The sequence below is a fragment of the Arvicanthis niloticus genome, chromosome 27 (genome assembly GCF_011762505.2).
Source record: "Arvicanthis niloticus isolate mArvNil1 chromosome 27, mArvNil1.pat.X, whole genome shotgun sequence".
NCBI lineage: Eukaryota > Metazoa > Chordata > Mammalia > Rodentia > Muridae > Arvicanthis > Arvicanthis niloticus.
In genome coordinates, this window is record NC_133435.1 from 19,570,026 (window position 1) to 19,586,266 (window position 16,241).

General features: G+C 42.2%; 1 protein-coding gene across 2 annotated transcripts; it reads left to right on the forward strand.

The window, feature by feature from the left end:
• Nucleotides 1-1,456: 1,456 nt before the first annotated feature.
• Nucleotides 1,457-15,298, forward strand: Hsd17b13 (hydroxysteroid 17-beta dehydrogenase 13). Of its 2 annotated transcripts, XM_076926327.1 has the most exons (7): nucleotides 1,460-1,741; nucleotides 6,098-6,205; nucleotides 7,348-7,479; nucleotides 9,521-9,627; nucleotides 11,251-11,388; nucleotides 12,774-12,890; nucleotides 14,912-15,298. In XM_076926327.1, exons 1-7 carry the CDS (start codon nucleotides 1,532-1,534, stop codon nucleotides 15,000-15,002), a joined length of 903 nt encoding a protein of 300 aa, XP_076782442.1. In that variant the 5' UTR covers nucleotides 1,460-1,531; the 3' UTR covers nucleotides 15,003-15,298. The 2 variants fall into 2 exon arrangements, with proteins under 2 accessions (XP_076782443.1, XP_076782442.1); XM_076926328.1 differs by lacking the exon at nucleotides 6,098-6,205 and having other exon boundaries at nucleotides 1,457-1,741.
• Nucleotides 15,299-16,241: the final 943 nt, after the last annotated feature.

Genomic DNA, 16,241 nt, shown 5'->3' on the forward strand with positions numbered 1-16,241 from the left:
TATATGTAGGGGAGGATGGCCTTGTCAGGCATAGGTGGGAGAGAAAGTCCTTGGTCCAGTGAAGGCTGGATGCCCCAGTGTAGGGAAATTAGAGGGCAGGGAGGTGGGAGTGGACACATCCTCATAGAAGCAGGAGGGGGGATAGGATAGGGGGTTCCTGGGGGGGGAGGATGGGGAAAGGGGATAACAGATAACAGCTGAAATGTAAATAAAATATCCAATAAATTGTTTTTTTTTTTTAAAGGAAGAATACTATTCCATTGTATATATGTTCAACACTTTACCCATCCATTGATGGACAGGGGTTATTTCCACTTTTCAATTATTAGAAATGACTCAGCCAGAATGTGTCCTCTTAATTTCTTATGCTGGAATCTACCTCCTATTAATATAGAGTTAGGATATTGGAATTTTGGGAGGTGATTACGTCATGTCAGCTGTCTGTAGACTTTATAAAGTTGACCACAGAGAATTCCCTCCTCATTCTGTCGAGTGCAATAGCAGTGAAATGACAGCTGTCTGCAAACAAAGAAGCCAGTTCCCGCTTGACACACAACCCACTTACAGCTTGGGCTACACAGACACTAGGATTGTGTGTAATAAGTCACCTAGCCCACAGTATTTGTCACCACTGCCTAGGCTAAGACAGTGCCAGCACTTTTAAGTTGAGGTTTATAACATCTGGTTGTGTGATTTTTTTTTTTCCAGTGTTATGGAGAGAACTGACTGTTTTCTATAACCTAAATTCTCCTCAACCTCAGGGGTTTCAGAGGAAGGTCGGTACTTTAATGGTGAACTTCTGTGAATACATGAGTTGACTAGTTAAGCTTTGTTGACCCATATTTTACCTTTCTCATTTTTATGTGTGTATGTCTGTATGTGTGTCTGTATATGTGCGTGTATTTGTGTGTATGTGAGCATGTATGTGTGTCTATGTATGTGTGGATATGTGTGTATGTGAGTATTTATGTGTCTCTGTGTGTCTCTCCCTGCCTGTGTGTATGTGTGTGTGAAGTCGGCTGTCTCCCTCCACTATGGATTTGGGGAGCAGACTCAGGTGAGAGGCTTGCATAGCAAGCACTTTTGACTGCTAAGCCATCTCACTAATCCCTTAAAGTTTCTCTAATATAATGTTTCTATTTCTAACTCTCCCACCATGATTAAACATGAATGCATACACACACACACACACACAAAACCACACACACAAAACCACACACACACACACTCAAATGATTACAGACCATTAGCTGATGCAATACTTCTAGAATAACTTTGAGAGGCGAAGTTTTGTGTTTAAACACGGTATACAACTGCTTTTCAGATAATCGGGTCCAAAGGGCACATCCCTGCTGGGTTCCCTGACCTATGTTGTGCTTGTGTTAGAAACTGGCATCATTTCAAAAACCAAAGGTGTATCTGATTTGTCAGGGGACAAAGTCAAAGTCTGCCTCTTCTCCAGCAGTCCATAATATCTGACAGGGCTCTTGGCTGGGAGAACAGACCCCAAGGGAGAGGGCAGTGCAGAGCAATGAACCTGGTCCTGGAGCTTCTCCTGCTGGTGGGCATCATCATCTACTCCTACCTGGAGTCACTGGTAAAGTTCTTCATTCCCCGGAGAAGGAAATCTGTGGCCGGACAGACTGTTCTCATCACGGGAGCTGGACACGGAATAGGCAGGCTGACCGCTTATGAATTTGCAAATCGAAAAAGCAGGTTGGTCCTGTGGGATATTAATAAGGTAATAATATATGTTTCTGACAATCTTGTAAAGTCACAAAATAATAAGGCATATGCTTCTCTAGTTACCTGAGTTAATGCTGGCTTTTCCTTATGTTTTCCTTTTTCAAAGTTTTAGTAAATTCCTGGAAACCTTTCTAGATCCCTGGGACAGGTGAACTAGATGAAACCAGTGCACTGGAGAACTAAGCCTGGGGGGTGGGGGGGGGGGAGTTCATTTTGTTTGTTTGATTGTTTGTTTGTTTCTACTATGGTGTACAACTTGATAATAAGAGATGCTGGAGTCAGGAAGCTTCCCAGCTGCTGAAATTAGGCAAGCCACATAACTTACCTCAACTTCACTTTTTTTTTTTTTTTTTAATCTCTACAATTGGGATAAGAGCTCAGAGGGAGACAACCTACAGGTAATTCTTGCCAGCAACCAAATTGGCCAATGTGCAGTTTACTAAAGCTACGGATGCCTTTTATACTTTAATATTTTTATTTATTCAGATATTCGTTTGTCCCTTTCTGTGATAGAGACTGAAACTGGGGCTTAGTCCATGCCGGACAAGCACTCTACCACCAAGCCGCGGCTACAGCACAAGGTTTTACACACTTGAAGGATTCTCAAAATGAAACCCACATGAAGAACTTACAGTAGAAACCCATGGCACCTTCACTCACACTCTAGCAATCCTAAAATAAATATTTATATCTGACCTTTAGCAGAAAAAAAAAAAAAAAGACTTTCGGGGTCCCGAGCAAGACGAGTTAATAAAGAAAATAATACTCTAAGTGATTAACGTGGCCTGCCACTGGTGCAGTATCATACATGGTAGTGGCTACATGGGTGCTGGGCTTTCGCTTGGACATTTACAAAGTTGTTGACCTCTTGTATATTTATAAATGCTGTTAACTACCCTTAAGTCTGGCAGCATTGACGTCTTGTGCCACTTTCTCCTAAACATGTACATTCCCATAGGCAGTGAAAATATGTGCCACAAGAAACTGTCTCTGGGATTGTAATCTTTGAAGAACTGGACTGGGGATACGGTCCAGTGGTACAGCAATTTATCTAGCACATACAAGCTAGATAGTAGATCCAACTGTGGCTGGGTTTGAGCCCCAGCACTACCAGGAAATCAAAAACAAACTTCTGGACTGACATGTACCAGATACAATGGCTCAGACTGGAGAAATGTGGGGTGTTTGTTTCTTTGTTAAGAAGCAATTTCCGAAGGTTTCCTTGGGGTTTTACTCTTTTATGTCCGTTGCCATCGGTAGTTAGTACTCACTTTCCCGGCCTTCAGAATGTTCTCGAATATAAGGCACTAAATTCCCTTCGGTTCATTTTGAGCAGTGAAGAATCCCAAGATGCAGAAACCAAAGAGAGGCAGATACAGGCATTTGTGGGCAAGATGAGCTAACATGGTACGTGGAGATGGTTTTGAGATTAGCAAATCCTGCAGAGGTCCCAGGCAGTCTTCTTGGAGTCGAGAAAATTGAGGCTGCTGTTCTCAAACTCTCATAAAAAAATATAAACAAGAATACATCATGAAGAATACATTCATGGATCTTTCAGATCACCTCCCAAGTGTGCATGGTGGGAAGACATCAATACTTAACTTAGTACACTTCCTTTAATTTGAAAATCTTCAGATACAGAAACAGTAAAACTAGAAAGAGATCACATTAAAATGACTTCCACTTTTTGGAGTGGCAGGGGTCTGAAAACTGAGTAACTCATCTTGTAATTTCTCTTTGAAGTCTTGAATTTCATGATTAAGCATTTAAGACATCAAATGATTGGCTGTAAAGCTTCAAGCATAACTCTGGTTTCCCTGTTCAGCTAGCTTTCCATCAAAGCTGGCTCCTTTTCCTTATAGGTGAAAATCAAGGCCACAGAGAAGCCCCTGGCTTTAAAAACAATGACACAGAGGCATGAAACACAGCTGTTAGGGAGGGAGTTGGGGGTGGGGGTCTGCAGGAAGGTAACGGGGGATAAGATAATAAGAGCATACACGTGTATGCAAGGAACAAAAAGCAAATTTAAGACTGCATTGACACAATAGCAAAATTTCGGACCCAGCCTAGGTGCCCACCCATAGATGTGGATTGGAAAACGTGGTTTCACACACAGGAAGGACATCGTTCAGTCTTTTAGAAGAGTGCGATCATTCTGTTTGCAAGACAGTGGGTGAAACTGGAGGAAACATTAGGTAAAAAAGGAGCCAGACTCACAAAGGGCAAGATATGGGGGAGGGGGGGGGCCGCGGGGGTAGGAGCAGCAGGGGGTGGGGGAGGGAAGGATCAGGAGAGCATGATCACTCTGCTCTGGTCCTAGCACTGGAAAAATCAAGGCAAGTTAGACGCCAGCCCTGGCTATAGAGAATTATTGCAAAAGACAAAAGAGGGTAGGAGAAGACAGCAAGCATGGGCTCTGTCATGCCTCCTGTGGGGGAATGCTATCATGGAACATACTAGTTTGTACATTAATAAAAAGAACACGGGGAATTAGCAATGCACAGAGACGTTGACACCCCAGAAGGTGCTTCCTGTGCAAAAGTAACAAAGAGCTCTGCTCCAGATTAATTATAAAGCTGGACTGTTTGCCAGTTATTAGCATCTATTACTCAAACACGATACTGGGTTTCATTGTAAGCTTTCGTGGACATGTATATTCTGGTCATATTCACTGTTCTCCGTCGTTATCTCTGGTCCCCTCCCACTCTTGCCGATCCCCTTCCTCACTGTCCCCTTGTACTTTTATGTCTTTCCTGGTGTGTGAGCTAATAAGTTTAGTTAGGATTGCTTATTACAGGAGTAGGGACAGCTTGCTGGTGGTTGTGCTACTGAAGAAAGTAACACTGATATATTGTGTCTTCTTCAGTCAAATCGTTTGCTTGTGCCACTGAAGAAAGTGACCCTGATATATTGTTTCTTCTTCAGTCAAATTGTTTGCTTGTGCTACTGAAGAAAGTGACCCTGATGTATTGTTTCTTCTTCAGTCAAATCCTTTGTTTGATGCTCTGGTTACCCCCGCTCTCTCTACAGCGCTCAGGTCTGTATGGGACTTGTGAGGAGGGCAGCTGGCCAGCTGGCAGTAAGCAGCCTTCATTAGTGGAAATGAAGCCAACATTAGCAGAAAATGTGGTCCTGCCCAGACCACAGCTCGATTCCACAGCCCCATGCAGACCTAAGGCTCTATGCGGCAGCCCACCCCAAGTCTATGTGAAGGGACAGGTGGTTTTATAGTGACATCCTAATTCTTTTGAAAGTCTATTCTTTGAGACTTCTATCATTGCTTTGTGGTTTAAGCCAAGACAGGGAAATGCAAAAGGAATGGAGGGAGGCAACCAGGGTAAGCCAAACTCACCATCCACTCAGGGACAGCCCACGTGATGGCTACACTATTGCTATCCCAGCGTGCACAAGAAAGAGCTTCCTGGGCATCCTCACTCTTCATCACAGAGAAATGGGGACAACAGTGAGAGGAAAAAATAACTGATTTTAAAAAAGAATTTGAACCACATAACATTCCCTATAAAATCAATAAGTGTCAAAACTTGGAAAGAATCCAAATTCTCATTGAATGTAGGTCAAAAAAAAAAAAAAAAAAAAAAAAAAAAAGCCAAGAGTGATGACTCACACCTGTAATTCCAACATTCAGGAGGTTGAGGCAGGATTGGCTTGAGTTGGTGACCCACTTGGTGTACACATAGTAAGCAAGGGACAGAGAGTAACAACTGGTCTAAAACAACATGAGAGAAAACACACACCACATTAGGACAATCTTAGGTAAGAGGCTTCTGAATTTAGGCTAAAAATAAGCTGTCTCCATGTCTTGGAGGACTTGTTTGCAACTGTCATCTCAATGGGAATTCAACCATTGGTTCTTGGCCTTTTCTCCTCCAAAGCTCCAGAAGAATAAATACCCAGTTAAGATTGTCATGTGTAGTTACAGTTTCCCTGTGGAAGCTTTTCTCGGATATGATTCTCTCCTTGCACCAGGGGAGTGAATCCAAGTTGTCAGTGGAAGCCATCTAGAGTCACCACTAGACCACTGCTCGGCACCTTACTGCTGGCAATGGGTGTCGCTCTGCAACTGTGGGCCAGTCGGAACAAGTGGACCAGTCTTCCTTTTGTCCTCCATGCTCAGACATCTTCCTTGAAATTGTGAGGCGCGGCATCTTCGAGCATTTATGGGATGCCCTTCGTGCTACCACAGAGTCTAGACAAATCACCTACAGGCACGCCCAGGCCAAGATGAGAAGCTGCAAAAGCCTTAACCGGAAGGGTTACTGGACAAAGATTTTAAAGTATTTTAAAGAGCCTGATCTTTTCTCTAATTTGCCTACCCCCTCCCCCGACCCAGCGCGGTGTCGAGGAAACAGCAGCCAAGTGCAGGAAGCTGGGAGCAGTAGTGCATGTGTTTGTGGTGGACTGCAGCAACCGGGCGGAGATTTACAGCTCTGTGGATCAGGTGAGAACCGGGATGCAGGTGTCTGCATATAACCGTAAGCATCGGCTGACATTGAACTGGGAAACGAAGAGATTTGTCTGGGGCTACTTGGCTTCCGGTAGACGTCAGCTGCTCAGTCAAGTTGCTGTGTGACCGAAGGAGGACAAATATAGAAGGTCTGGAAAAAAACAAAAAACAAAAAACAAACAAAAAAAAAAAAACAACCTTTTACCCACTGAGAGCCATCTCCTCACCCACTATACCCATTATTTTAAAAAGTAAATACTGAGTACTTACAAAAACCTCAACCCTCTGATAAGCTACTGCCTTCTTTAATCTGATTTAATTTTTTAAAACCCCATTATTCTCACTATAGATAAGCAAATAAAAACTTGAAAGGTTTGGCCCAGATAAAGATCACGTGACCAGTGGGTAGCAAAAGCCAAGATTAATTACTTAACACTTTAAAAATATTTCATCAGAACTTACGTATTACTTACCAGCACAAACATTAATTCTTGTTTTTTTAAGCTCATAAACTTTCACACTGCCTATTACATACTGGACACAAAATTGAAAGCTTTAGCCAAAACAGTTTAGAGTTCCCTCATGATAGGCTCCCCTTCTTGTCACTGAGTTGGTTCGTTCATGTCTGAGCTCTGAGACCTCATGCACTGGAATAAAACAAGCCTAGGTTGCATTGTGACCAGGCTAACTGTCGCCAAAGCCAGTGAGCACAGACAGAAACTGCATCTTAAAGCTGTTCTTTATTCTTGGAAAACGGATTGATATCTTAGATATCTGTCTTCTATGTTATCTCAGCCAGTGACCTGTGCTGTCTGTGTGTCTCTCGTTATCATCCTTTGGACCACTCCCTCCTTTTGTGTTATTGGGCTCAGGCATTTTTTGGAGTTGAGTTGGCCTAGTTTGTGCTGGCATCCACCTTAGACTCCTTGGGTGGCTAGGGTAGGGTGTGGAGTGGTGAGCTCAGAGCACACAGTGTGGAATTGCTAAGCTATAAACAGTGTGTATGCTCTGGTTCCTTTTTACATGGCAGAGTGTGTATCCTTATAATACAGAATATAAAAAATATAAAAAATATATAAAAAATCAATATGAGCTTTGTGACCTACCCTGTGTGTGCATTCTCTGCATTTTAAAAGGTAAAGAAAGAAGTAGGTGACATCGAGATCGTGGTAAACAATGCTGGGGCAATATATCCAGCGGACCTTCTTAGTGCCAAGGATGAGGAGATCACCAAGACCTTTGAGGTCAACATTCTAGGACATTTTTGGGTGAGTAAGTCAGAAACATTTCTCTCTCTCTCTCTCTCTCTCTCTCTCTCTCTCTCTCTCTCTCTCTGTGTGTGTGTGTGTGTGTGTGTGTGTGTGTGTGTGTGTGTGTGTGTGTGTCTGACATATCTTCAATGCAAGAAACTCATTGAGTTCATAATATTGGGGGAGGTGAAGGTTTTTTTTTTTTTTTTTTTAAGATTTATTTGTTTATCTTTATTTTATGTATGTCAGTACACTGTAGCTGTCTTCAGACACACCAGAAGAGGGCATCAGATCCCATTACAGATGGTTGTGAGCCACCATGTGGTTGCTGGGAATTGAACTCAGGACCTCTGGAAGAGCACACAGTGCTCTTAACCACTGAGCCATCTCTCCAGCCCCGCTTTTTGGGTTTTTTTTGTTTGTTTGTTTGTTTTGTTTGTTTGTTTTTTAAGTCAGGAATCTTGTAAAGTGTTTGAGTAGAAGAGCCACAGGTCTCTGGCAGCACGGTTCAGAGTTCAAGTGGACACAGGACACCCTAAAGAGAGAGCCATTTGGGTTTTTTGTCAAACAAAATCTAACATAGGGCCTGGCATGTACCAGGTCTACAATATATATATGTAAAGGTTTGCTGAGATTTCTTCTGTACATCTTTCCAATATTTTAGAAGAAATGTATGCTGCATACATCTGTCTGTGTCTTCCTCTCATAGGTGTTTAGAGCTGAAAGGACATAGAATAACTACTCAGATGTGTGCAGAAGTTGGGGACACTTTGGGTTAGGCTCTGAGATAAGAAGACATTTTGACATAACATAAGCATCTACAAAGTTCTTGCGTGAGAACTTCACAATCGAGTTACCAAAAGTGTGTGTGTGTGGGGGGGGAGGTAATCTCAAAATGTTTTATGTCTGTTCACAAGTTTGCATTGGTCTATATTCATAGCTAATCTCAGTCATAAGCAGGCTATGGACTGTGGGATGAACAAGCCTGCTAGATCAGTGGAATTCTGGAGCATAGAGAGATGAGTCAGAAGATTTCTTACTATTGGTTGATTGAGAGAAACTGAAGTATGCTTCTCAACCCTCTGGAGGGAGCATTTATATGAATTAGTGCTGCAGGGCTCGATAATTACTATAGCACCTGGAGCAAACCTGGATTTGGAGAGCCTCTATCAGCCCCTCATGACCCGGCTAACATGCCAGTCACACAACACAGAGACCCTGTATTTTAGTTATCTAATAATTAATGGGAAATTATAGCTATGTCACAAAATATATCAAAGGGTAGAGGTTTAGAGAACCAGGAACTCTCATTACCTCCTCACAGATCTGCAGGCAGGGCTGGCAGGGGGATTGGCTTGGCAATCTGGGCTCTAGGAATTTACATAAAATTTGAGGAGTGGGTCTGTAAAATTCTCATAAAATGTTCTGATATTTTGCACTGTACAGTGAGGCTTTATTTGGAAACAAACAAATCTTTTGTTTCCCATAATGTATCCTATAATGTATACTGTTACAAGAAAGAGATTTGAGTCTGCTTCCTATGCATGGTGGCTGTGGGCCAGGATAGAACTTCAACTGTTTTGTTGCGAGTACACATTCCCATTCTTCAAACTGGGGCCAAGAACTTGTACAACCGTAAATCATCCTTCAGTTCCTGCATCTGTGGATCTCTCCCTTACAATATCGCTCAGAGCTCAGCAGCACCGGTTGCCACCTATGCACAAAGCCCTCCTGGGTTAATCCCTAACACTGTGAAAAATAACAATGTTGCTTATGTGGTAAATCCAGGAAGGGGCTAGCTACTTAATTCCTTCAGAAGGGAAGAAGGGGCAGCAAGCACAGATCCTTAGCATGATCTAAGAGACACTCTGAGTACTGCCTGGAACCATCACAGTTACTCTCCCTTTCTGTCACTGTGTGGAAGGAACCTCAGAGTCTTGCAAGGGTGTGATTTCCAATGCCTCCACCAAGGAGGGGGGCATTGGAAATGAAACGGCCTGGCCTGGAATCAGCCTAATAGCTATGTCATTGTTTCTTTCCTTTTCACTTGGACCTTAAGATCATAAAAGCACTCCTTCCATCCATGCTGAGAAGAAACTCTGGCCACATTGTCACAGTGGCTTCAGTGTGCGGCCACGGAGTGATTCCTTATCTCATCCCTTATTGGTAGGTATTGCATGCTTACAGCACTGTGCATTCCTGCTTATTAGTTTGGGGCTCATTTATAGGAAATTATTATAGGGATTATTATAATTAATATATTTATGTGTTTATAAATATTATAATTTTATAAATATATATTTATAAATATATTCATATATTATATAATTAAATAATTATAGGGGTTATTATAGGGATTAATTATAGGGAATAATTAGGGATTATTAATCTTCAGGCCTCAGTGCCCACAGCTTGGTAATTTGGACGTAGGGAATTTACATAATACATTAGGATAATTTTTAAATGACTTCTAAAACAAGGAAACTAGCTCTAATTTTATTTAGAATATTTTAGAGTCCTAAGAGCTCCCCCATAGAGTATGTTTCCATTATATCCTAGAATGAGTAGATGTTGAGACAAGAAACACAACAGAGTGGAAAGCAAAGTGCCCAGATGCTAACCCGAGCACAGGGGCGTAGCATGGCCTATGTGCGTGCATGTGGGACAGAAGAAAATAGAGTGGCTCTGCCTTCCCAGAAGATGGACACACTGCACACTGTGTCCTGGGGACACAGATGCACTCGACATCTGCAGCACATCCCTGTGAAGTCTGCTATTGGCATCTTGTTTATGCGAGACGATCTCAGAAACAATTTTACCAAGATCTGTGGATGTAGCAGATGCACGTGTTATGTCTTTATAGGCATATTCAAAGCTAAACTTGATCATGAACCAAACAATCTCTCACACTATACATGGTCACAGGTGAGTTAAATTTCAATGTAGTTCAGGTTTCCATTACATACACACCTACACACATACACAGAGGGCAGGGGAAGGAGAAAGAGACAGAGATAACTTCTAACACTCTCTCAATAATATGGTCACAGATGAATTAAATTTCAATGTACTTCAGGTTTCCATTGTACACACACAGAGTTGAGGGAGAAAAAGACAGGTAACTTCTAACACTGATAATTTTTTTGTCACCTGGACAAAAACTACAATTAAAACTTGTATAGATCCTTGTAGATAATGAGTTACCATGCATATGCTAATTTGTTGAATACCCCTGAGACAAACACAACCCTACCAACTCCACTGGGAGCCCTTTCACTCTGAATACTCATAATGACATTAGGAAACCAGTGAGGCTTCCTGTGCCAAGAGAGAAAACATCAACTCACTAATCAACAGAGGAGAAATGAGCACAGTCCCACCAATGTTTGCCAATGTTGGTTTCATAGAGTTCTAAGTATCTTTTTCTGACTTACATTTTTAAAGATAAAAACTAATAAAACCTGATTGAGAAGCATTTGGAAGGTTGACTGGACCATAGAAAAGGTCACATATACAGTGAAAACATTAAGCCCATCTGTAAAGTGGTCCTTTTGCTATCTTTGCTAGTAAGAAATTAGAAACAGGGGCTCGGGGGTTATCTATGGCTGACTACATGCTTACCATGTGTCAATCCCTGAGTTCAATCCCCAGCATCCAAAAGAAAAAAAAAAAAAAAACAAAACAGGTATCATGCATGTTCAGAATTGAGCTTAATACATAAGAAAATAAAACCAGGCAGCCTAGACTGCCCCCCCCCCCCTCCTTTGCTGATGGCTGATTTTCTCACAGCTCCAGCAAGTTCGCTGCTGTGGGTTTCCACAGAGCACTGACTGCAGAACTCGACACCTTGGGGAAAACTGGTATCAAAACCTCATGTGTCTGCCCTGTGTTCGTGAATACTGGCTTCACCAAAAACCCGAGTACAAGGTGAGATGGAAGTCAGCGGTGCTGACCTTTAAGCTGGGGGCCTTCCCAGACGACGACGGAGACTTGAGTAGGTCACAGGAACTTAACGAGTGCATCACGCTCATTTAAGTAAATCTGGTGGCACTATCTTAACCCCTAGTTGCTTTCTTATGTGGGATAGTGAGGCCCATTAAAATCCTAGCAAGTGCTCACTCAGCATGGAGTCTGATGCGCTTTGTCAGGAATACCTTGCCACTTCAGGGGAAGATGCTATGAAAAGTAAGAACATGGTTAGGTTGGCCATGAGCCTGGAGCAATCATAGTTGCAGACATGGCGAAGCCCAGGGCTCAGGATTGTTCCCCCTCAGGGTCTGGGCCCTGAATCTTCCCTCCCTCCTGAGGCAGACATTGAGGTGCTCATGTCAGATGTAGCTCTAAGGCTGGACTGAAGACTCCATTGCAAAATTAGGAAGGGAAGAGACAGAGCCAGGATAATCTAGAAAGTATTGATTTGTGTTGCTGCGTGATGGTTTTTGCTAGTCTGAATCACAGCCTTCTCAATCACACATGAGTTTGCAGAATTTTTCAGACTGTTCTCATGGGATTCAGTTCCAAAACCCACACAGCCATGCCTAGGCATGCTAACCTTGGTGCGACAACTAACAATCCATTTTTATGCTTTGAATTTTCTCTCATCTTCATTAATGGGCAAGACTCCAACACTGAACAAAGGTTATAAGCGTTTCTCAATGGCACACGTGTGCAACCGTTGAATCAAGAAATGCCAACTACCAGCTGTAGTGAAGCACTCCTTATGGCAAACCTTAAATTCCCATAAAACTGCAGGAGAAGCAAATCTTAGATACTAAGCACCTCAGAACAGCTCAGCTCTATGGATACCCACACAGGACAGGAAGTATACTCAGACATAAAAGATTCTCTTAACACCCAACAGGCGTGGGGAATCCGGTGTTTCCTTCCTGGCCCCTGAGTGATGCTATGTATGCCATTTCGTTCCCTGGCTCCTCAGTCCCTCCCCCCACTTGTACCTTGTTGTGATTTAATTATTTTGACCTGGTGAGGTAACTGACAGACCTACTGGACCCAAGAGCATAAGAATGTGATAACAAGATGTCCGAGTGGTATGTGTGAAGGAGGGAAGGTGACATTCACACAGGGAAGCCTGGAACATTTTAAATCCTAATTCTAAATTTGGTGAAGAGACAGGATAATTTTTCTTCGTTTGTTAATTTAAAACAATATAAATTGAGAGGCTGGGTTTTTTTTTTTTTTCCTCAACGGCAGACTACATGCTTAGTATGTGTGAAAGTTCTGGGTTTAATTCCAGCATCCAAAGGAAGAAATGAAATATAAATGGAGATAAACTCTTTCCCCCTTTCCTTCAGGTTGTGGCCTGTATTAGAGCCAGACGAAGTTGCAAGGAGTCTGATGGATGGAATACTTACCAACAAGAAAATGATCTTCGTTCCATCCTATATCAATATCTCTCTAGTACTGGAAAAGTGAGTACAGCACAGAACTCAGAATCACTCAGACACAAATAGAAATGTTTGTATGGAAGCTCCCCACGGCCGCAGTGAAAATTCTGTTTTCCATGTTACCACCTTACTCTTGAATCCCTGATTCTCCAGTGCCCTTTGTGGAATACATCTACCATCTTGACCCAAATTTTGTTCAAGTCTATTCAGCTGAAGGAAGGACAGTTTTGAAAGTACAGGGTATGGGGACACCATAAAGGCTCTGTGTGTGTATTCATGTGTATGTGGATCATACAGACGTGGTGCTTATGGAGGCCAGAGGGCCAGAGGCAAACCTCTCAGGAATCATACAACTAGCATGTCTTTCCTTTTTTTTTTTTTTTTTTTTGGTTTTTTTGTTTGTTTGTTTGTTTGTTTTTTGTTTTGTTTTGTTTTTTTCGAGACAGGGTTTCTCTGTGTAGTCCTGGCTGTCCTGGACTCACTCTGTAGACCAGGCTGGCCTCGAACTCAGACCAACTAGGATTTCTAGTTTGGATTTGTTTCTTCCCTTTCTCTTTCTTTCTTTCTTTCTTTCTTTCTTTCTTTCTTTCTTCCTATCTTTCTTTCAATATGGTATCTCATTGAGACCTGGACTCACCAGTTTGGCTAGGATAGATATCCAGCACCAGAGATATCCCAGGCCCTCTATCCCCCAACAGTGGAGTTACAAGTGCTGACCACTATGCCCATGTGTTGGTGTGTGTTCTGAGGATTGAACTCAGGTCCTCCTGTTTGCGTGGCAATCTCCCTAAACCCTGGAGTGCTCAATTTTTGTGGTTCTTGGTGTTAGTGTGCATCTCACATATCTCACAATTCACTTTCACATGATTTTATATCACAATCCAAGAGCTTTACAATGTAATCATTTCATTTTTCCGTCCCAGGCGAAAAAAGATTCATGGAATCTTTATTTGTGTGTGTGTGTGTGTGTGTGTGTGTGTGTGAGAGAGAGAGAGAGAGAGAGCAAAATTCCATGAATCAAATTCCCTCCACCCAGCTCAAAACAGGTCTCATTAAAGTTGAAAAATTCCAAAATTGGCATGTATATGACCAAGATGCAAAAATGACTGACTGTTCTAACTGGGATGAGAACAGCTACCTGTCTCAAAGCCCTTGCCTCACTGTGGAGCACTCTGGGTGATTTGTTGCCCTGGCAACAGGGCTTTTTGTTGCTCTTTGCATTTAACTCCTTTTAGAGAGACAATTCTGTGATCAAAAGCAATCACTAGTCTTTGGGCTTGTTGTTCAGAGGCCTGAGGAATCTCTCTCCTTAGCTTCCACAGCTGGGTCATTCCACCCCCCCCACCCCCCCACCCCCCACTCTACTTCTCTCCCAGCTTCAGCTCTCTACCCAGGGGCTGACAGGGAAGGAAATGTTGCATTAGTAAACAGTACCAATGTGATCTGAAATAGATTTCTTTATAGAAAGCGATCCTCCTGCCTCCTTCACTTCATTCACACCCTTCCCTGTTCTGTCAACTCAGACCTAGCCCTCTGACATGCTGAGGGATTCAGCCCATGTAAACCCTTCCCCATCATATTATAGACAGCGCTGATGCTTTTCTGTATTCACTGCCAGTTGGCAGTGTTTAACCGCTCGGCAGCGCAGTATGCTAAGAGGCACTGGCTTTTGAAAGGCTCTTTAGTTTTTCTTTTTCTAAAGTAATAGGTCACAGGCAGAGGGAGAAGAGAGTGTGAGACAGACTCTGAGCTCTCGGCCCCAGATACACTGCCATTTTCGGGAGTGAGCTTGGTGTCAGTTTTAGGTTATCGTTGGTAGAAGATTCCATCTGATTTTGCTTTTGTGAAAGAGCAAGCAGTGCTATATTATATATAGATCACTGCAGATGGGGTGGGGGAGGGGACTAAGCAAGAGCGAAGGGTAGAGACAAACTGGACGCAGGCCAGGTAAGTGAGCTTCAGGGCGCTTTTTAAATTGACAGCAAAAAGAAACACTAGTATCAAAATTTCAAATTGAAATTTCTCATTTTTTTTTTTAAATGTAGGTTTCTTCCTGAACGTGCCTTAAAAGCTATAAGTCGCGTACAGAACATTCAATTTGAAGCAATTGTGGGCCACAAAACCAAGATGAAGTAATGTATGCAGAGCCACCAGTGACATAAAGCCAAGTTTAGAGTGGACATGAAGCTTTCTTTCACACGTTTTAAATGCTTCTCATGTTTAAAATGCAGGCTTGGCCCAACTGTCCTTCTGGTTTCCTGTACTTATGGATCTCTCAGACCCTGGTAGTGGGTTCTGGCAATGGAGATATAATAAGATAATGTCCATTATACAACAGAATGAAAAGATAATTAGTGTGTTTTTATAAAATAAATTAATAAATAGAAATGTGAGCAAAGAGGCAACATAATAAAGTCTTGGACACATGCTGACATGCTGTAGTGATTTCTGTTTCCATGGAGGGATTGGTGGTGTCTAAGTTTGCTCTTTGTGGACAGGATGAAAACTCTGCCTGTTTCCTTGAATTGGGAAGGAGTATTTTCGTTCCACATTTTTCTTCCTCAGTGTGCAGTTTTCTTCACATCTTGTGAATGAGTAATGAAGCTATTTTATTTACCTAACTTGGGGAAGCAAATATTGACACAGATTTGCAACTGTGAAATCTCAACACCTTGTTCTTTGCTTTAGAAAGACCTTGGACACATTTGTTTTTCTTTTTACTCTGTTAGGCAATAACTGAAAATATCCAACCATATACATATTAACAGTGACATGACCTCCCACACAGATCCCATTATAAAGCAGGAAACCTTCCTAGGTTTTCATTTGGCTTCTGTATTTTGCTGCAGGGGACTGATCCCACCAACTAGCACAGGTTAAGCAGGAAGTCTGCATTGATCTCCTGTCTATAAACTTGCAGCTTTATTTCTACATTTTGCTTTAATACTTGTTAAGTGAAGCTCAGAGGCCTGCAGCATTCAGCAATGATCTCTTTTGCCCAATTCCACACATTTTGAGTGTAGATATCTTCCAGTTCCAGGTTCATTTCTAAATATTTTTCTGTGATAATCTTCATGTTCACAATTCTTACTTGTGCCAACATTGCAGCCCCTTAGACTACCCACAGGGATGCACAGATCCCCAAGTAAGACTCCATCTACACAAATCATTTAGTTAGAGACACATCATAAAATTCTTAGGTCCCTGTGAGCATGGTGTCATGATTTATTGATGAGTATTTCGGAATGGTCTAAGTATCTGTTTATTTTCCACTCAGTTTACGGAAACATCCTTTTTGGTAAGCAGACAGTATCTCCTCTTGTTTGGTCCGGAGTCATTATCGTCTTTCTTATCAAATGGACCATTCTCAGCCAA

What these genes read in the sequence shown, in the direction of transcription:
- Hsd17b13 (XM_076926327.1), top strand. Translation starts at nt 1,532, where the DNA reads ATGAACCTGGTCCTGGAGCTTCTCCTGCTGGTGGGCATCATCATCTAC. An exon ending in ACATTCTAGGACATTTTTGG is followed by an intron (nt 7,480 to 9,520) that starts GTGAGTAAGTCA and finishes TTGGACCTTAAG; the next exon opens with ATCATAAAAGCACTCCTTCC. An exon ending in CCTTATCTCATCCCTTATTG is followed by an intron (nt 9,628 to 11,250) that starts GTAGGTATTGCA and finishes ATTTTCTCACAG; the next exon opens with CTCCAGCAAGTTCGCTGCTG.